This window comes from Lycorma delicatula, chromosome 4 (assembly GCF_047948215.1).
Source record: "Lycorma delicatula isolate Av1 chromosome 4, ASM4794821v1, whole genome shotgun sequence".
In the NCBI taxonomy this organism is placed as follows: domain Eukaryota; kingdom Metazoa; phylum Arthropoda; class Insecta; order Hemiptera; family Fulgoridae; genus Lycorma; species Lycorma delicatula.
The window spans coordinates 61460556-61483268 of record NC_134458.1 but is presented as its reverse complement, the minus strand read 5'-3'; the positions used below and the strand labels follow the sequence as shown (position 1 = coordinate 61483268).

Genomic DNA, 22713 nt, shown 5'->3' with positions numbered 1-22713 from the left:
TAGTTGAAATATTTGATTAAACTTTAACTTAATATCTTAATCTTGCAGTCTTGCTTAGGTTATCAAATTTATGTAATTTTTTTCTGATATGATATATCTTTGATAAAATATTCAGTAGCAAAATTTGTATAAACTTTAATATGCAATAAACAGTACATATTTTATTCTTTTTTACAATACAACATTGCTGTGAAATTGTTATATCACAAATAACTCTTCCGTGTCTTTTCCAAAGCTACAATGTGGCTTTCTTTGTTTTTGGTATGAAAAATTCATAATACAGTAGAAAATATTTAAGTAAAAAATGTTTAATGCAAAATATCTGCTAGAATAAAATATTATTCAGGTCACAAATACTACTCCATTAGAATTATAGATATGATATTTTTGCCTTAAAATATTATATAAGCAAAAAATGCTTCATTTTTTGCATGAACAAATTTGAAATCTATTACAGGCTGCTAATTGCTCCAAGGATAAGAAAGAAAAAATAGAGAGCAATGACAGAAAATGTTTTTACACATCTGAGGCTTCTTTTACATATGGAAAGTTTTAAGATAGACACTATTTCGGATTACTAGAACACTGATGTACTTTATAGCAATCCAATTTTTCATTGTTGTATGAGCCGAGATAGGTTCTCGTAGTATTTTACAAGCCTCACATTTCACAAATAAACCTGAAATCAACAGACTGCAATGACAAAAAAATAAAGTACTGTTTGTAATTAACATATTTTACAGAATGGTAGGACTTTATTGAAAAGTTATTTCTAAATTAATGGTAGTGAAGCTGGTTAGCAGTCATTTATTATTTATAGGCAACTATTGTAACAGTAATTTTTTCCCAGTTTGGAGCAGATTTGGTTGATGCCAGTATTCACAGGGTCACAACAGTTTCAAAACCTGAGGCTCTTGTAACTTAATGCATCTGTGAGTGGCATTCATCATATGGATCAAATGATGCCACACTATCCTATCCTACTGAAGAAAATTTTAAAATGCTACAAGAAACTGGCTATTCATGTCTTTTTAGTAAACAACCACATTTTATATATAAAACCCAACCAAAATTAACATGTTTCTTTAAAAAAAATGTTGATTGTATATCATGAACACACTTAGATTTATAAGAATTAATTAAAAATCCTACAGGCCTTTTTATCTCTCCTCATTTGCACCCATCTTGTAGGCAGGAACTATACATTCAGTGATATGGTACAAAAAAGGAATAAAGTTCCTATATCTTCAAAGGAATTGTCAAGTATACACAATGAAGGGCAAAAAGAAAACTTACTTATTAGTGTGTTAGGTCAACCTCTATTGTACGTGAGTGAATGTTTTGAAACATTTCATAAAAAATAATTTTTGTTTATTTTTCATAATGACTGATCTATGTTTTTATTGATTCAGTATCATTAATAACATTTTATTTTATAATTTATTATTTATAATTGTTAATACTAATTAATAATAACAATGTTTTATTGTTACTTTTTTATATTATTCAAAGTAATTAAGTTTTAGTCATTAGTATTTTGTAATTAAATTCTTATTTTTTCTAGTAGAATGTTTTATATTAATTTTCTTCTGAAAACCATTCAACTACTGAATATGACAATATTTTATTATTTAATTACTTACTCAATTGGTTGAAATTAAAGAATGGTTCTCATTCTGCAGGAATGCATTAATATTTTTAAAATATTACAAATGAAAACAATTTAATAAAAAATATACCTTGTCACTTGACAGACAGGAATCAATAGTAAACACACAAAATAAATTAAGTTTGAGTGGTAATTTGCATGATGGAAGTTTTACAGATTTTCAGAACAACTGAATAATTTTTGTCTGACATTCTTATTATGTCATAAATTTCTAGAATGAATTCAAAATTCAATACAAAAACTATAACTAGAAAGATATGGGTATATGAGCTCACAGCAATTTTGGAACAATCTGTTAATGAACACTATGTATGCATTTTCAGATCATTGGAAAGAATACCGTTGTAACTTCCTACTGTTATTTCAATTTCTGACACTATTTCCAGAACATTGTTACAGTAGACAGTTATTCATTAAAAATTATTAACACTAACGTGTAGACACCTATTCACTCAAAAACTTGTGTTTGTTTATTATTGCTACTTCACTATTTACTTTTTATCTATAGCCTAAGTGTTTTTGCCACTGATGTTTTAAGTGCAATGCAAATTTTGACATCTTTACATTGTTTAGTGAGATATCTGCAATGAAGTTACATGCACTTTTCTGATTGCTACTACTATCGGAGAGGAATCAAGAATGCAATGCAATGCCTGCTATAGCTTGATTATGATTACTACCAACTTATGAAACTGATTTCTCTCTTATGATTACTGTTCAAAACAGAAGTTAATGATTACAAAAATGTTCTGAAACTACATCTTCAATCTGTTTTCATTTCTTAAAAAAAATATCTGTTAAATCCTTTACATTTGACCAAATTATTGTTATACTGTCATATTTCATTACATATTGAACATTTACTTAGTATCATCTATATTTAATGACCCTTACTTTCATTGAGTTACCTTACTTTAAAAATATTTGTAACAATAATTTTTAACAGTTTGTTGCTCAGCATCAGGATCATTCATTAAGTTCTCAGCTTGACACAAATGTACTGCTGTTATAACCAAATTATGACATTTTTCATGAATAATCCTGTAGATGGCCTGCTAAAGTTTCAGGCTCACGCATTCAATTGCCTGTTTGTGGAGATTGAGTAAAGCAAACAAGTTTTGATTTTCTAAAACATGGATAAAATTGAAGTTAAGCTGTTGTAAAGTACTTTGTTTTAAAAGATTTAACCCCAATGGACATACAAGAAGAATTATATTGCACCTTGAAGGATTCATCCCTTTTGTTTTCAACAATAAAAAAGTGGGCTGCTAAATTTAAATTTGGTCATATATCCATTCAAGAGGATGAACACTCTGGAAATCCAAAAACTACCATGAAAGACAAAATTGTCATAAACAATCTATAGTGGCATTTGAAGGTACTTGTTGAAATTGCAAACATCTTGATAGATCATTTATGCTAAATTTTACACAATGTTTTGGGTATGAAAAAGCTTTCCACTTAATGAGTGCTGCATTTGTTAATAGTCTACAAAAAATGCACTCACTCAGTTGAACACTTTTCAGATGTTTAGACTTTTTTAAACACAATGACGCTGAGTTTTTTCAATGTTTTATAACAGTAGATGAAACATGGAATCATTATTACGCACCAGAAACCAAACAGTGGATGGGAAAGTGCACCAAAGAAAGCAAAAACAGTTACATCTGCTGGAAAAGTCATAGCTACAGTTTTTTGGACTCTTGTGATATGCTCATAAACTACCTGGAAAAAAGACAGGACCATCAGTGGGGAGTATTATGCTTTAGTACTGGACCAATTGAAGGGTACTATACAGGGTAAACATCCTTATCTTGCCAAAAATAATGTGCTCTTTCACCGCAATATTGCTGCACATGCCTCTCTGGTTGTTGGTGCAAAACTCCATGAATACACTTTAAAGTGCTTCCACATGTGCCTGATTTGGCTCCCAGTGATCACTTCCACTTCCCAAACCTGAAGAAATGGCTCGCTGGATGAAGATTCACTTCAAATTATGAGATCAAAACTGTCAACTGCTTATTTTGCAGAGTTGGACAAATTGCATATACTGAGGGTATTAAAATGTTGGAAAGTTATTGATCTAAATGTATTGAATTGCAAGGTAATGACGTCAAAATATATAAAAAAATTTGAAAAAATCTTGTTTTCTTTTGTCAGGTCAGGCCAAGAACTTTCTGAATGACCCTCGTATTTGAGTAGCATAGTATTTAAAAAAAGGTTAGTTTATTTGAAGTTATGTCCAAGTAATGTATTTAAATTCACTTGAAGAATCGGCTATTAAAATGCTACAAAATATAAATAATAAATTTAGTGTAAAGGTCGCCTGTAGTGAGGTGAAATAAACTTTTGTTTCATAATTCTAGCTTGATTACTAGTATAAAATAGTTTACTGCTATAGTTTATTGCATTATTTATGCAGTTTTCAGATTTGCAAAGTACTTATATTCATTTAAATTATTCTCATAACTAATAAAAAACAGTCAGAAAGATTATCAGGAAAAGTCTCAAACATCACTGAAGTAAATTTTGAAATCTGCAGACATCCTCTCAGTATATATCTACAAGTTGTAGATCCTGTTACCTTATAGTAATTTATGCTTATAGTTTGAGGTTAAAAACATAAAGATATCTAATTCCTATTTTTTTGGTTTTCATGTGCGTTCTCTTTTTTATTTCAGGCCCTACCAAGAAGCTATTATATCTCTTGTATCTTTAATGTTAGATACAGGATTGCCGTGCTTCAGAGGTCAGACAATTAAACTCCTGAGAGCTCGATTTGCACCTCAGTCGAGTGACAAGGAAGCAGCTGCATACATGATCTCAGTTATAATAAATTCATTCAAGAATTTCAGAACGCGTACTTATGACATGATACAGTATTATCAAAATCAGATTCCATATTAAAAATGTAATTTAATTTATGTTTTATGTACTTGTTTATACCATCACTTAATGTTATATGTTTGTTATGATACATTTCTTTAAAATTATACTATATTGTTATACGTTATAAAAATCATATTTTTTTTTAAATGTAAGGACATATTTAGAACAGTAATATAGTCACAATATTGTTGTATATTCTTTTTTGAATTAATTTTGCTGGCTTAAAAGATTAGAAAATACCATGTACTGGTAATATAAACATCAAGATTCATCATCAAGTATCTCCAAAAACAAAAAGATGTTTTCACACGTGTTGTGTTATATTATCCGATCAATGTTTGCAAATAAATTCATGGAGCAATTTTACACCTTCGAATGTTTTAGATAAAGCATATTTACATTTTTCATTCTTATAACCTAATTAATAAATTCATTTAAGGAAGTTTTTTTTTGATAACAGGAAGTACTTTTATTCTCTAAAAATGTTCTAATTAATGAGAGATCATTGTACATAATTCTTCCTCCCTTTTCTGGTATCCTGGACCAGGCAGTAGATCATAGACCTCCATCTTGTTCTTTTTCTCCACCACTTCTTTTCCATAACTCTTCCCACCTCTACACTCTCCTACTCATAGTATCCTCATTAACTTTAACCACCTTTTTTTTTGTTTCTCTTGGTCTCTTTCCATTTAAGATCTCATAAGCATTCATTTGAAGCCTACTGCTTCAAAATTTTCAATTTTGTTCTTTCTTCCCTCATTCTCTTAATGAGTTCAAATTTTCTGATTCTTGCTCTTTAGATCCTGTCTGACATTTCTGTATTTCTGACATCCCTTACTTCTACATTCCTCACATAACCCCTCTTTGTTATGCATATCGTGCTTCTAAGAAATTTCATGAATGCTCATGGTGAATGATGTGAAAAATTATTTTTTTGTCTTTCATTTTTACTTTACTTTTACAAATAGAAGAAGGTAAAAAATAGATTTAAAGAATCAATATTAAGCAATTATGTGTAAAAATATGTTTATTCAACATAAAATATATACTGTATAATAAAAATTTTAATAGAAAGAATCCAATCTGTCTTACTGTTACTTTACAAAGAAAAACAAAAACTAAATTTTCATAAATATCATACAAATAAAATTTGGAAAATCTGTTATTAGCACAAATTTCACTCTTTATTATGCAATTTAAATGATTACCAATTATATAAACAAGAAAGCTTTTTGGGCGAATCCATTGCCATAGGTATGACATTTTCACAAGGATTTGCTCTCTTTAGAATTAAATAACACTACTTAACAATATTCAGGACTTTGAAGAACATGAGATGTCAATAGTATAAATATAGCAGTATATATTCAGTTATTTTTTTTAAAGTTATTCCTTTTAAATTGTCCTGATATCCTAACTACACCAGTTTGTCATGGGTATGACAAAAAATGGATAGCTCACTCCACTTGCATTCTTACTTTTGTAAAAATCTGTGAATTTAAAGGACTTTAATCTGTTAACTGGTAATAATGTGAAAAATCATTCTACAGTGATCATGTTCCTTGATAATAATACTAATTGTCCCTTTCTGTAAATAAGAAAGGTTCTTTTCTGTCACGGGTGTGACACTGTCCTATTTTTAACAACAATGTTCGTTATTTTCAGGAGTTACTGAGAGTTATTTATTAATATGTTTCATTAAATGGATAAAAACCACTAATTAGATGTAATTATATTTATTTTTGTGAAATGTAACATAGATCTAATAAAAAAACTACAGAAACATCAGTCTGCATTATACTGTGACAAATCCATTCAGAATGTTATGATGGAAGCAACCCTTAATGTGCCACCTGCTAACGATGGCTCAGGTAGCTTCATAACAATATCACTTGCAGACACAAGACTGCTATCCTTCTGTTGTGGAAAGAAGAAAATCCATGAATCTCTTTTCTTCTGTAAGAGATTTATTTGCATACATCAGTTTCTTTTCCCTCAGTTTCCCTCAGAACAAAGTATTTCTTTGACCTCTTACCTGCAAATTCAACCAGAACGAAGACATTGAGTTCTAATTTGCATGTGTCAAATGCATTAGGCTCTCCATGATCTGAGCTTTCATTAGAATTCCAGTGCATCAAACCGCAGCTGCATCAAACCAGTCAAATGACTGAAAACATATTATTCAAGTAGGCAACTTTTAGAATATTTAAAACAAATTGTTAGGGAGGAAGTTTGCATGGCGCATAATAAAATGAAACAGTTGGCACTAGAAGGAGAATCTTGTAGAGCTGCATCAAACCAGTCAAATGACTGAAAACATATTATTCAAGTAAGCATCTTTTAGAATATTTAAAAAAAATTGTTAGCGGATAAAGATATAAAATGGGTTATTTAAATGAAAGAACTGGCACTAGAAAGAGAATCTTGTAGAGCTGCATTAAACCAGTCAAATGATTGAACACATTATTCAAGTAGGCAAATTTCAAAATATTTACAACAAATTGTTGGGGGGGGGGGGGGGTAGATATAAGGGAGATAATAAAATGAAACAATTGGCACTAGAAGATGAATCTTGTAGAGCTGCATCAAACCAGTCAAATGACTGAAAACATATTATTCAAGTAAGAAACTTATAGAATATTAAAAATAAATTCTTAGGGGGTTAAAATATAAGGGAGATAATAAAATGAAACAATTGGTACTAGAAGGAGAATCTTGTAAAGCTGCATCAAACCAATCATATGACGAAAAACACATTATTCAAGTTAGCAACTTTAAGAATATTTAAAAAAATTGTTAGGGGGGAAGTTTGCATGGCGCATAATAAAGTGAAACAGTTGGCACTAGAAGGAGAATCTTGTAGAGCTGAATGAAACCAGTCAACTGACTGAAAACATATTATTCAAGTAAGAAACTTATAGAATATAAAAAATAAATTCTTAGGCACTTAGGAACTTTTTTTTGTAACAATTTTAACCACTTAGGGGCTATGTGATGCCTTGCGGACGTTGCTTCGGTCGACCCTAAGTGACATGGCTGTAGGCTAGTCCTCCCTTTGTATGCAGCTGAGCTGAGCTCCTATCAGGGTCCCTCCTGGTTCATCGAGATATCATGTCCTCCTCTCTGGATAAATCTACGCCCGGGATCTTTCTCAATGTTCAGTTAATACAACGGTAAAAGTATTAATCAGATTTGCCTGGCGGTTCATACGTTTTATTAGAACCCGATCAATAATTAGAAACAAACACATAGGCACTGTGATTTACAAATAAATAAATAAACATACGCTACAGATATATTAAAACTTACCGGCAGTGAATAATCTTCATGATTGTTTTGAACACAATATATAAAATGATCTAAAGAAAATTTCCAATAACTCAGAAACATCATGATGTAATTAAATTTCAAAATCTCTTTCTAACAGTCTGAAATATAATACAAAATATATAAATATTTTATTATTTTATTTTATAAAAAAAATATTTATAAATATGAAAAAAAAATGTTTATACATACATCAAATAGCAAAGGAAAAGTAATAGTGTTATATTTTAGAAAGCCTTTATACAATCAATAGGTGCTTTAACCATTAGGCTTGTGTAACTACTGTATAAAATACACCGTTCTTAAATTCACAAGCAATATTTGCCTACAAGATTAACTTTAAAAACATCAGCGAAACAACAATTCCAAATGAAGGTTAAAGAAAAGAGGGCAGTGAGAAACCATTGATGGAGAACCCACATTATGAAGTAAACACTCTAATGATAAATGTAAATAATAAATGATTTTACATTGACCGGTTATAAAATTGTACAAATGCTGCGACTAAAAAATTAAAAAATTCCAGCACTTCAACCTTTAGTGACAGGACTGCAATGAAAAGACAAAGCATCACTTCTTTATTACAGTCAAAAATCAAGAATTTTATTTTATTTCTACAAACACTTTAAAGGTTGTCTCTTGTTTTACTATTATACAGATTTGAATACTAAATCATGGATACTGGTGCTCTTTGGTAGTTGGGTTTCAATTAATTTGTTAGTTGGCATCTCAGGAATGTATTCACCTCAGACTACACTTCATTTCATTCATACATATCACCCTCTTAAGTAATACTATACGGTGGTTTGAGAGGCTAAACAGAAAAAAAAGGAAAATATAGCATAGATACTTTCAGACGAAACCTTTTTTCTTTATTGTCATTTATGGACTCAAATTCATATTCTTGAAATAATTAGATGATTCTTTTACTTTATGTCACTTTGTTATGTATTTACCCGATTTCATTCAAGGGTGAGGGACAATAAGACAAATTTTTTACTTTTTTTACCGGTAATTGTTTTGGTTGATATCTCCTGACTGGATAAACTGACTGCTATAAAATATCCTATGATGATTTCTGAATATTGGCCATTTAATTCTGGTTACAACAGATCAATGGAGCAGGGATATATGGTCATCATGAGTTAAGTAACTTCTCTGGGAAAGTTATGAAACTTTTCTGGCTTTTTTTTAAATTTCAAATTTTTTATACAAAAAAGTTTTATATAGACTCCCATAAATAAAATATTTATTATTTTATTCTTTCTTTAAGGGCACCGTGGATCCCTATCCAACACAGTTAACATTGGTACACTTACGTCTTGAACCAAATAAGGTATATATACCTTTTCTTTATTTTTCATTTTAAACGTTGATATGTTTTACAAATTCTGAACGTTCAACTTTTCATTTGGTATAAAAATAAAATTTTAATAATTAAAAAAACAAGAAAGTCTTTTTTATGTTAAAATGTTTCATTTTTTTCCTCAAAAAATATTTAAACTTTTTAATAACTATACATTCAGTTGAAAGTGCAAAGTGAGTTGTACATTCACAAAAAATTTCAAGTTTCTTTTATAGTAGCTGAGAAAAGTGTACCTAAATACAAAAAAAAATCAATTTCGTAAAAACTGCATCTAAAAAATTTTATAAACAGAAAACATACCTGTTGTTCACAATTATCCTCTAATTTTCTTCTGCTCAGATTCCTCTTCTGTCTACTCTTTTTTCTCTAGTTGCATGTCTCATTCATTACATTTCACTCGCTCCTCATCTAGTTTTTTCATTGGATCAACTGTGTATCTGCCTGGATCTAACTTCATTTCTTCTAAAGCCAAAAATTTTACTATATTTCAGTCAATAAACTTGGAAATAGCATGGTATATTCCAAAATGAAGAGTTTTAATACTAACAAAAATTATTTTGTGTATCGTAAAAATTAATCAAATCGTATTATTCAAACTTTCACTGACATTTTGGGTTTTGCCAGATGAAACATTTTTCCAGCTACATACTATCAGATAAATCCTTGAAAAAAAAAACTAATTTCTTTCTAAAAAAAATGCCTTCTTTCAGCATTCCAGACTTACTCCCCGACGTCAAAATTTTAGTCTTTGTTAAAGACACAACAGGAGAAATATTTTGGGTTGTTGTTGGAGTCTTGTAATTATATCCATCTTTTCATTTTTTAAAACAAAGTTTCAATCTACGCATATCGGGTTAAAAATACAACTATTTACACTATAAACAACGATAACATTAATAATACCAATCCACTCAAATAATAACCACAACGATACACTTCTTACAAAAAAACACGTAAGAATACACCAACGGATTGTTTCACTCAACGCATGTTATAAAATAATGAGAAACAATGTTACTACCTTTAAAAAAAAAATACTAAAAATAATCAAGAGGAAAAATAATACAATAAACGGAAACAACTGAAAGTCAACATTTTGATATAAAATGAAAAACTTGTGTCGACAAAAAAAATCATACATATTTTTATATACAACAGAGATAGGCGATTCAAACGGCATTGGAAAGAGGAAATTTTAAACTACATTTTAGAACAAAAAATCTGTTGTGGAAACCACATGACTTCCTTGTTCGTCTATAAAATTACATATAAACATTTTTTTTTTTTTAAATGAAAAGTACATAAAATTTTATTTTATTAATAACCTCTGATATTTTTTCATAATTTTTTTTTATTGAATTATTATTTATTGTAATTTTTTTTACAATCAAAGGTTAATAATTATTAATAAATCAATATATATAAACTAAAAAAAAGTTAAAAAAAAGGAGAAAAAAATCAGATTAGAACCGATGTGCCTTCCCCTTGTAAGATCCAAATGTTTCATTAATTAAAATTTTATTTGGCTATTACACTGGAACCGATGAAAGTAAGTACCACTTATACAGTTGAAAAGCTCTCAACGAGAGCTTACTACTGCAGTTAAGAAAAAGTTCAAAACCCAAATTTTTTTGGATTTTGGGCTTTTTTGGACACTTTTGGTTCAGTCGATGCAATAAAAAGTGTAGGGCAAAACTAGATGTTCCAATAGTATTAAATCCAAAATTTCAACATCCTGTGGCAAATTATTTTGAGTTACGTACGTACATATAGACACCACACCAAAACTAGTCAAAATGGATTCAGGAAAGGTCATAATGGATATTTCCGTTGAAATCTGGAAATCAAAATTTTCTGTGATCACAATACTTCGTTTATTTTGTACAAGGAAGTAAAAAATAGCTCTTTAAAACCGTGTAAAAAATAAAAAAATACAGCCTTAATAATAAATAAAGTTTTAATTTTCTAGGAAGGGGTGAACATTTTTTGTCAAGTAAAACTTAAGAGAAAGGCTCTCAAAAAATTAAGATTTTTACATTTTAAATACGATGGATAACTTGCAAGATGGATTTAAGTTTCAACTTAGTTATAATGCAATGATCCAGAATTTTTTTTTTTGTCAGATTTGGATGATCCCAAATAGGACAGTGAAACCTGCCATTAATTATTTTGAAGATTAGAACTGCCTTGCAAGGCCGTGTGATCTTATACCTTGCGATTAATTTTTATAGTTATTTGAAGAGTAACATATATGCCGATAACCCAGAGACACTCCCAGAAGTAGAAGAATTAAATGCACCACTTGCTGAAAAAATTGACGTAGACATTGAATACGCAGTTGAAAATTGTGTAATAAGTGGACACTGCCAACAGAACCAAAATGCATTTGGCCAACACATCTTCCACATTTAACCTCCTACATTATACTTTATATTACAATAAAATTATTAAATATTGTTAAGAAAAAGTGAGTTTTTCTTAATTAAAATTTCAGTTCTTATTGTGTCACCCATTATATATGTTTTTACACCCATTTTAAATGTTTCTACTTTAATTTCTCATATAATAGAAAAGCTAAGAAGCTATTCTCAACTTCTGAGTACAATGAAATATCTTAACGATGTGTGTGAAAATTCTGCTGTTTATCTACTACTATGGCAGCCAATTTAATTTTCTTATTAAATAATAATCTTCACTTTCTATAACATTTTCGAATGCAACAAAAAAGTGCATGATATCCCAGTGATGGCACACTTAAAACGAATACCTGTAAACCTACAGATAATATTATACATAATAATCAGCGTGTTGCAATAAATAACTACCTATGAAACATAAAAATTAGAAGCAAGCCGAATGCAAACTTACCAGTTTGTATAAAAAGCACTTTTATTCTTCTTCTTTTATTAAAATACTATCTACTCTACTACTGAAGGCCACTTTTGAAATAAGCTGTGAAAAATATTATATTTGTTACAGCCTTAAGTTTTTTACGTTAAAAGCTTTGTTTTTAATGCCATTTAAAGTGATGTGTTACAACTGCCATTCTATCCATTTAATTTTTGATTTGCATCTTCCCATGTTTGTTTGGAGTCATATCAAACATTCAGGAGAACATTTGGTAAGTTTTATTTTTCTTTGTAAAATTATTTAAAATTCCCTTACCTGATATACTAGGGAATTAATTTACCTGATATACTTGATAGCATGCTAATTAATTTTTTCAGTAATGTTTTGAATAATTAAATAATATATTCGGTAATTATTGCAATTATTTACTATTTAAATAATTAAAACATTATTGTTTAGTCAAGGTTAGCGAGAGTAGGTTAAGTTTGGCTAGTTTTTAATTGGTAAAATACGTCAATATGGATAATGTTTAAAATGACCGGTATAAAAGAGCATGTTTGTGTGTAATCAGGTATTTCTCCAACCTGGTTATTGTTAATATCAATATTTCCTACCATTTTGAAAAACGCATATTCCCATCTAACTTATTGGACATTTTGCTGATAAGTTTTTTTAACCTTTAGATGAGTTATGCTGTACTATTATTACGGCAGTGAAAATTCAATCCCACAGCGTTTTTTCATAATAGTACGCTTCACGTATTGCTATCAGCTGCGGATGTGTAAAATGACTTAGACTTAATTTACTTAGTAATATAAGGGAATAGTATCATTAGTAACTGCCAACATCCAGTTTAAAAATCATAATAGAAGAATATACACATGAAAAAGCCAGGTGATACTGCAAGGTATCAGATAGATTAATCATGGTTAAGCAAAAATTTAGAAATCAACTCGTTAACTGCAAAACTTAATCCGGAGCAGACATTGATAGCGACCATAATTTGGTGATAATGAAATGTAGATTGGAGTTTAAAAACCTGAAGGAAAGGTGTCAGATGAATTGGTGGAATTTAGAGAAGCTTAAGGAAGAAGAGGTAAAGAACATTGCAAGAGATCTGAGTAAAAAAGATAAGTAAGAAAATGTAGAAGAATGGCAGAATGTTAAAAAGGAAATTCTTAAATCAGCAGAAGCGAACCAAGGGGCAACAAAGAGAACTGATAGAAAACCTTGGATTTCAGACGATATATTGCAGCTGATGGATGACACAGAAAATATAAGATTGCTAATGATGAAGAAAGTAAAAGGAACTATAGACAATTAAGAAATACTATAAAAAGGAAGTGAAAACTAGCGAAAGAAGAGTGGATTAAAGAAAAGTGTTCAGAAGTGGAAAGAGAAATGAACATTGGTAAAATAGACGGAGCATACAGGAAAGTTAAGGAAAATTTTGGGGTACATAAATTAAAATCTAATAATGATGGTACACTGATTTATAATACAAAAGACAAAGTTGATAGGTGGGTGGAATATATTAAAGAGTTATACAAAGGAAATTAATTAGAAAATGGTGTTATAGAGGAAATCGAAGAGGATGAAAGTGGAGAAACAATACTGAGATCTGAATTTAAGAGAGCATTAAAAGATTTGAATGGCAGAAAGGCTCCTGGAATAGACGGAATACCGGTAGAATTACTGAGCAGTGCAGGTGAGGAAGCGATTGATATATTATAGAAACTGATGAGTAATATTTATGAAAAAGGGGAAGTTCCATCAGACTTCAAAAAAAGTGTTATAGTTATGATACCAAAGAAAGCAGGAGCAGATAAATGTGAAGAATACAGAACAATTAGCTTAACTAGCCATGCCAAAAATCTTAACTAGAATTCTGTACAGAAGAGTTGAGAGGAGAGTGGAAGAAGTGTTAAGAGACCAGTTTGGTTTCAGGAAAAGTATAGGGACAAGGGAAGCAATTTTAGCCCTCAGATTAAAGAAAAACAAACCAACATGCTTGGCATTTATAGACCTATAAAAGGCATTCAATAATGTAAACTGGAATAAAATGTTAATTTAAAAAAAAATTAGGGTTCAAATACAGAGATAGAAGAACAATTGCTAACATTTACAGGAACCAAACTGCAACAGTAATGATGGAAGAACATACGAAAGAAGCCGTAATAAGAAAGGGAGTCTGACAAGGATGTTCCCTATCCCCATTACTTTTTAATCTTTACATTGAACTAGCAGTTAATGATGTTAAACAACTATTTAGATCCGGAGGAACAGTACAGGATGAAAACATAAAGATGTTATGATTTGCTGATGATATAATAATTCTAGCTGAGAGTAAAAAGGATTTAGAAGTAACAATGAACAGCATGGATGAAGTCCTACGGAAGAACTACCGCATTAAAAAAAAATGAAAGTAATGAAATGTGGTAGAAATAATGAAGGTGGACCACTGAATGTGAAAATAGGAAGAGAAAATTTTGAAATGTGGTGCTGTAGGAGAATGTTAAAAATAAGATGGGTGGATAAAGTAACAGATGAAGAGGTGTTGCAGCAAATTGATGAAGAAAGCGTTTGGAAAAATCTAGCTAAAAGAAGAGACACACTTATAGGCCGCATATTTAGGCATCCTGGAATAGTCGCTTTTATATTGGAAGGACAGGTAGAAGGGAAAAATTGTGTTGGCAGGCAACATTTGGAGTGTGTAAAACAAATTGCTAGGGATGTAGGATGTAGGAGGTATACCGAAATGAAACGACTAGCACTAGTTAGGGAATCTTGGAGAGCTGCATCATACCAGTCAAATGACTGAAGAAAAAAAAGGCTTTATGTAATTACATTTATAAATTATTTTTTATTATAAATGTCAATTGCTATACATACATATATATATGATATGTGTGTGTACATAAAACATTATTAATCTTGTAATTCTATATGTAAATTCCTTGTATTGTAATTTATATGTATAACATTATTAAACTTGCAAGCCTATATGTAACATCATGTAATTAGTAATTGAGTCCTTGGAGACTGATCTAGATTGGTCTGACGACAGAGACGTAGTACAGAGCCATGAATCTGTCAGGAGCTGTGTGAACTATATGGAGTCGAGTGCAGCCAAATAGAGCCACTGAATCGTCAGGAGCCAAGTGCAGCTGAACAGAGCCATGTATTCATTAAGAGCTGTGTTAATCTGATTGTAGCCAAGTACAACTGAATGGAGCTATCCAAAATATTTTTAAATAACATGAATGTAATGAGTCTATACATACTGCCCCCCCAAAAATCATATGATATACGGATTCAATTATTATAAACAATAAAATGAATCAATTTTTTTTTTTTTAAATATAGGATTTTTGCAATTACAAGTAAGTTACATAAAAGGTTCCATTTTATAATGAGTATTTGAATAAATAACAAGTTTAGTTGTATAAATGTACAATAATATAATTAACATATTGTTACTGTCACAATTGAGTAATTTGCTCTTTACATAATCATAATTAAACTAATACAAATATTTAGTCAGGTTACAAATATTAAAACAATATTTATAAGTGTGTTCACAGACATTTTATAAAAATACAATCAAATGAAATTAAAGAAAACAAGTGTATAAAATAGTTAAATTGACAAAAAATATTACAAAAAAGAAAATATATTATTTGAATTAATCATCTGGGATTGGTAACGGGCATCATTTATAAATAGGTCTTAATGGATCGTTAGCCGTTTGCAAATCAGCAACTCTTACAAGATTCTCAGAGCCCGGATATGATTCTCAGGTTTTCAATATGTGGGTAGAGAATTTTTGTTGGTAACTAATACCCCGATACAAAGATTACATAAAAGATTTCTAAGTCTCCAACACAAAGATTACATGATGGAAAATGCCATTTATTGCATTGCTGCAAATAGTCCTAAGACCATTGTCTCAAAATAGATTGAAAAAATTTTTGGAATAATTGCCAGCAGCCTAATTGATTAATTTTAAGTTCTTGGTAATCGGGATCAGGTAAGTTGATATGCTACCTTCATATCAGCAAAGTTGTCTAAACCCATTATGAGATCATCAACATAAAAACAATTTCAAATGGACTTACATGCAAGTGGAAATACATTTTCAATTTGAATTAAATACAATGTGGCCAAATATGGTACACAAACGGTCCCATATGTAATGTGTAGTTTTATCTCCTGATCTGGAGAATCACTCCAAAGTATACGTTGTAAATTGGAATTACTAGAACCTAATACTTGATACATTTTAGCTATGTCAGACGATGGATTATGAATCTAAGCAAAATGGAAATTAATCTTGTTGAACTACATTTCCAATTAATAGAATATCATTGAGGGATAAACCGTTAGTGGTTTTTTGTGAACTGTCAAAGACAACTCAAATTTTAGTAGTTAAATTTGATGGTTTAAATACTGGATGGTGGGATAAATAATAGACAATCTATTTGTTAATTAACAAATCATTGGAATTAAGTAATGACATGTAAGCTTATTCTAAATATTCTTGAATGAAACCAAATTAGTCCTTGTTAAGGTTGGCATTGTTAATTAGTTTTCTTTCTAATGATATGAATATTTTTTTGGTATTAACGAAAAAATCACCTAATTGAATGTTATTATTTGTGTGCAGTAAAGATACAACAAATTTGCCCTGATTGTTTCTTGTAGTACTGGTTTAAAATGTTTTTCACATGTCAAGATTTTATTACCTGAAGCATCAGTATTAATTTCTTCAAGTTTCCAGAAATTCTTGAGTAAAGCTGATAGATGTTTATGAATTATGTACAAGAAAGGATGCGACATTATTGTTGCCTTCAACAAAACGAAAACGTTTGGAAAACGAAAGTGTTTCCCTCTTATTCATATTACACATAAGATAGTTACAGAAAAATTACAAAAAAAAAACCTTTAACTTAAAATCTGATAAAAAAAAATGCAAATTAACTTATTATTATAAACTGTCTTTGGCATAATGCAGCACTGTTAAATAAAAAAAAAAAAAAACAGCATGAACTGAACAAACATATGGAAATAAAATATCATATACCTTATTAGATACCACAGCTAAGGGCATAATGAACTCATCAGACTGAAGACTGGCATTGCAATTAATTTATACTAATATACAATGACATAATATCAATATACTGTAATCAGTATTGATACTTTACTGCTCACTGAGACTGCTTCTTCAGTCCTTATATTGCCACAATTTTAAATCTATTATTATGATCTCACCCCGTAAAACACTTACGTTTATTAATTCAAGTCTACAAATAAAAATTCTAAAAAATTAATGCCTGATATTAATGGAAATTTTTTTTTCTAATTGTTTAATCTACTTTCAAAAATTCTGGTCAGGCATCGTAATATTCTTATGCTACAAAATTGCATTTCCATATTCTACACAAGCTTCAAGGTTATGTAGCAACATAACAAATAAACAAATATTGTTTAGAATTTATCTTTCAGTCATTGAATTTGAATCTTACAAAATTTCTATTTTTATAATCTGGTATGTATTGTCAGATATAAGATAAGAATTCAAAATTTTAGGTAACATTATCTTTGAAGGTATATATTTATGACTAACAAAAATTGTACCATAGACAATATTAACACTAATGTTTCTAAGATTAGAAAAAACTAAATGAGGAAAATTACCGCAGCAGTTTAACAAATTATTTGATTATAAAAGATTACAATTTGTATAATAATCTGTAGTTGAGTATTTTGACATTTTTAACATTTAAATTTGGATGATAAAATTTGGTGTAAGAAACATTTTCTAGGTTCTCCCATACAAAATCTGGCTTATTAAAGTCATAATAATAATAATAATAATTTGACTGTGGCTGTACTATTAATGTGTGTGGTAAGTGAATTAGAGGTACAGATTATTCTTGTTTTACAAATTATACAAAAATTCATGAATATTTACTTTTTTAGCATTCATTTTTTTGTTTTGCATTGCAGCAGATAGATTTAGTACAACTGAAAGAGGAACCGGTTAATATGATTAATGGTGATATTCCAAAAGATCCTTTATCAATTGAAGAGAACATCTCTGTTAAATCAAAAAATGTAAAAGTGGAAAATGAAGTGGTAAGAGTATTAGATTTTGCATACTGTGGAATACCACTGACCTTTGCTAGGCCAGATCTGGATAACTGGAAAAGATAATTTAAAAAGTTTAATATATATATATATATATACACTGGACATATCATTGTAATGTTTAAATGGGTAAAAAAAGTCACTAAAATAAAAAAGAAATTTGGAACATGTACAATGTAAGAAAAAAAGTAATGTGACACATTAGTACGGTGTAAAAAAAAACAATGTGTAGAAATTTACTTTTATAATTAATTTAACAAATCCCTTCATACAGGGTGAGCAATATAAAACCGAACTCATAATGTAACCTCTGCAGAATCGGTAGGTTATTTTTGAATGAAATTTGATAAATGATACGGATAAATTAAATAAGAAAAACATAAAACATAATTTAAATGTTGCATTTATATACCTTATTGTTACAAAAGATGTTTAAAATGTGGCCACCCTGGACGTCGATGCACTTTTGTGCTCAACTGTTCATATTGAGTGTTGTCTGATGCAAAATGTCATTTGTGTTGATTTTTTGTTAAATGTTCACCTTCAGAATGTTTGATGTGTGACAAGTTACTCCATCTTTTTGGAAGAAGCTGTATTCTTTTTCATTATCACGTGTTACTTGTGCATAGAATTCTTTGAAAATTGAGAGGAAACTTGTGTATTCACAGTTTGGTCAAAAAATATTGTTCCCACTATACAATTACCGCAAACGGTATGTAACACCAATTTTCTCATCGTGAAGTGAACGCTCGAATATCCTGTGAGGATTCCTTGCCATTTAGTACTTGGTGATCTGTGAATTAATATTGTCTTTTAAATGAAGAAACCGTGCCTCGTCTGACATGAAATACAACATTAGGTCTAACTGTCGCCAACAATGTTTTGGAGAAGCCGGTTGCAACAATCAAGTCGTTTTAGTGTGTCTGTCTCCTTCAGTTGTGTCACAGTTGTAATGTGGTATCTTCACTAACTGTGACTAACGTAATTTCTTTCTTAAAAGCTTTCCGACACCTTAATTTTTCCAGTGCCAAATCAATCTCTATGATTTGCTCGCTGCAGACGCCTCCTTGCACCAAAAACACCAAAACAGGCCCTTCTAGCTGCCACTACCTCAGGCAACCACCAACATACACATTTATCCTTTGGTCGTGCCTTCTCCAGCAGCATATGGCAAGCCTTCAAAATTACCTCTGTTAAAAACTCTGGTGAAATGTCACAGGTGACCTAAACACTCTTGTACAATATGTTGCACCCTCTCAATGTCCAACGCACTAACCACTCTTCTTACTTATACATCAACCCCTCATGATCATGAGGCCTCCAGTTCAAAATAGATCACTTCATGTTCACTAAGCGACTCTTCCTGCTGAAGCACCTCCCAACCTCTAGTCTTAGTCTAGCATTGAGTGATATTACCTTTTTACTGCAGGTGTTTTTAATTAATTGATGGCTAGCCATTTTACTGATTTTGGACATAATGGTTTTTTTCCGAGATGTTGACTTTACTAATCTCCCCTGGGTATTTGAATTTTTCAGTTTCTTTAATTTTTCCTGTAGGTTATTAATTTTTTAAACAGCTGATTAAATATCATTATAAGAGATTTTGTAGAGTTTCCTTTATAATGTAGTAATAATAAAAGGAAAATGTAGAAGAGTATAGTTTATATTAGTTATTCAGAGAAATGTTCATAATTTACACACAGTTTAACAAAGTTAAAAAAATTACCGAAAATATAAGACTATCAGATGCATGGTATAATCATATACTATTTATTAATCTTTATTTCTACAGTAACCACAGGTTTATTCCCGTTTACATTTCCTCATAGATGATAATGAATTTTGTAGTGTGCGGAAAGTGACATGATTGACCTGGATTTGAACCCATGATCTCCTGATGAAAGTGCGAGATCCACAGAGATCAGCATGAAACAATGACTATAACAATAAAACGATTATTATCATTCTAATTCAGTCACTTATTCTTGACCTCAATGCCGATAAGTAGAAATTGATTTTTTTTTTAGTCAGAAAGTATGCAGTTTGTAGGAAATGTTTATTATGCCTACATATATTCTTACATAAAGTTTAATATCAAATCTTGGCGCTCCCTCAAAGTTAGATTGAATTTTTAAAATAGAAAATTGGGCTGCCCGATCATTATCTGGTATTTATAAGTGAATCGTGTAGACCATTCATTCTCAGAGTGGACGATAAACATCCCCTTGTGGGCACTAGAGGCCTTCAGGAGGGGTGGTGAAAGGCCCACAGAAAGTTGGGGGCGTTCAGGCAGTCTAGGAAGGTGGCAGTTGATTAAAAATAAAGGCAAAAGTTATGTTTTCCTGATATTTAAAACTAAAATTAAATACCTACTATACTAGTACAAAAAATTAAAGGGAAGCCTATATTTTATGATAAAAAATGATTGTAATCACACTACTTCAACTTTGCAACCGAGAAGCTTAGAGAGAGAAATAAAACAAAGATTAAAGCTTGAATAATACATTTTCTTTCTTTTTTTTATATCTGTATGTTTTTTGAACCAAAATAATCCGCTTTAAAGCGAAAAGGACACTTTTGTCTTTAATGCTGCATATCTCCCGATCTAAGCAACATATTGATACAAATAAATGTGGAAATTAATGGTTTTTAAATACTGTTTTTAAGAGCGCAACTTAAAAACAGCAATTGCAATTATTATTTTTAACAGATGGTAAGTTTAAACATTTTGGGGGTGCTAGAAAATTTTTGATTCTCAATTTGGGCGGCAGTGAAAAAGATTTAGAATTAATGGTGTAGACCTGTATTTAGAAAATTAAATATCCTGTTCTATCCTTATGCTTATATTTATGAATGTGCAATCTTTACTAAAAACAGTTGTCATTTATTCTTAAAAAGTAACAGCGTCCATCTGAACTGAACCAGACAACAGTACTGTTTTCACATAACTTGACACAATACTTCAGCTTAAGAGAAAGGGCCTTATTGTGCTTCTCTTTAATGGAAACAACATTCCTCTGTTAATGAATTTTTAAATAATACTAATTACAAAAAAGGCACAATTTATCTGCATTCCGATCAACATGCATTTAAATATATGCTCAAGATAATTTTCAGTAGTACCCTCTAAATTGTGACCTATCTTTTTGTGATTTTTTTATGTTTAAATATTTACCTTAACATAATTTCATGTGTTTTATATAAACAATTAATATAGACTTTAATCACATCTTTTTTTATCTTATAATTTGTTTTTCCATTAATAATTTATTTTATGATGACTGGATATAATTATATAATGGTATGATTAAGTTCCAGTCAGAATAAAAAAAGATTATTTATTGAATATTAATTAGTTTCATATATTTGTAAGGGTTTTCCTTTTAGCTTTATTTAAAAACCAAGTAGTCAATCGGATTTCGATGGAAAATGGGCCGATATAGAGTTTAACATAGATTCAAAACGGTCTCTATTAATTTTAATAAATGGTTATTTATATTTATTTATTTTATAAATATAATTTAACCAAACTTAACCTACGCTTGCTTCGCTTGCTAACCTTGACTAATTAACAGGAGTGTTTTGATTATTTAAATAATAAATAATTGCAATACTTACTGAATTTATTAAATAAATACTCAAAAAATTACGGTGTTAATTAGTCAAGGTTAGCGAGCGTAGGTTAAGTTTGGTTAAATTATATTTATAAAATAAATAAATATAAATAACCATTTATTAAAATTAATAAAGAGACTGTTCATTTTCCACCGAAATTCGATTGACTACTTTGTTTTTAAATAAATGTGTAGCTGCGGTGGCGTTAATACAACATAAGTACCAAATCTTTATGTATACATAATTTGAATTGTATGACATGATGGTTAGCAAGGTAACATAATGTCGAACTAATATATGAATAAACAAAGATGTACACACCCAATATTATGAATCTTCACAAACATGACAATAATATAATAAATAAAAGTTCCATAAACTTGTGCTTATTGACATCATATTTAAAAACAAGCTTGCATTGTTTATTTTTTTGAATTCTGTTTAATCTGATTAATTCTCAATTAGTATTTTTCCCCATTTTTGGTAACCTTCATTGATTACCAAAAAAATTTGGCATGTTTAAAAAATATTTATTCTAAAATCAGGCTCATTTTTTAAACATAATTGTTATTAGTTGAAATTGACCAATCTGGATATATTTTATTGTAAAGTTTTTATCTTAATTATATGATTAAATCTCTAACATTCATTATATTATTAAGTTTCTTCCACATAATTTTGCTGTTTTATTTTTAATTTTTTAAATTCTGTGTAATTTATGTTGACTGCCAGTAGTTATTTATTGCGGTGCTCTCTTAAGCCTCAGGCATACGCATAAAACTGAGAACCAATTCACAGAAGTGAATTGGTAAATCTCTAATGAAAAAAAAAATTAGCATTGAAA

General features: G+C 29.8%; 2 protein-coding genes across 3 annotated transcripts in view; both read left to right on the top strand.

The window, feature by feature from the left end:
- Positions 1 to 6301, top strand: part of LOC142323456 (phosphatidylinositol 4-kinase alpha-like) — a 141593-nt gene extending 135292 nt beyond the window's left edge. Inside the window, exon 38 of one of the 2 annotated variants that reach the window (XM_075363094.1) lies at positions 4351 to 6301. In XM_075363094.1, coding sequence (XP_075219209.1) covers positions 4351 to 4576 — 226 coding nt within the window. In that variant the 3' untranslated portion in view covers positions 4577 to 6301. The remainder of the gene's footprint in view (positions 1 to 4350) is intronic. The other variant, XM_075363095.1, reaches the window with a different exon arrangement.
- Positions 6302 to 12330: 6029 nt separating this feature from the next.
- The window catches only part of LOC142322625 (dynein axonemal heavy chain 10-like), a 70646-nt gene continuing 60263 nt past the window's right edge, over positions 12331 to 22713 (top strand). The window contains exons 1-2 of the mRNA XM_075361703.1: positions 12331 to 12372; positions 18114 to 18242. Coding sequence (XP_075217818.1) covers positions 12331 to 12372; positions 18114 to 18242 — 171 coding nt within the window. The remainder of the gene's footprint in view (positions 12373 to 18113; positions 18243 to 22713) is intronic.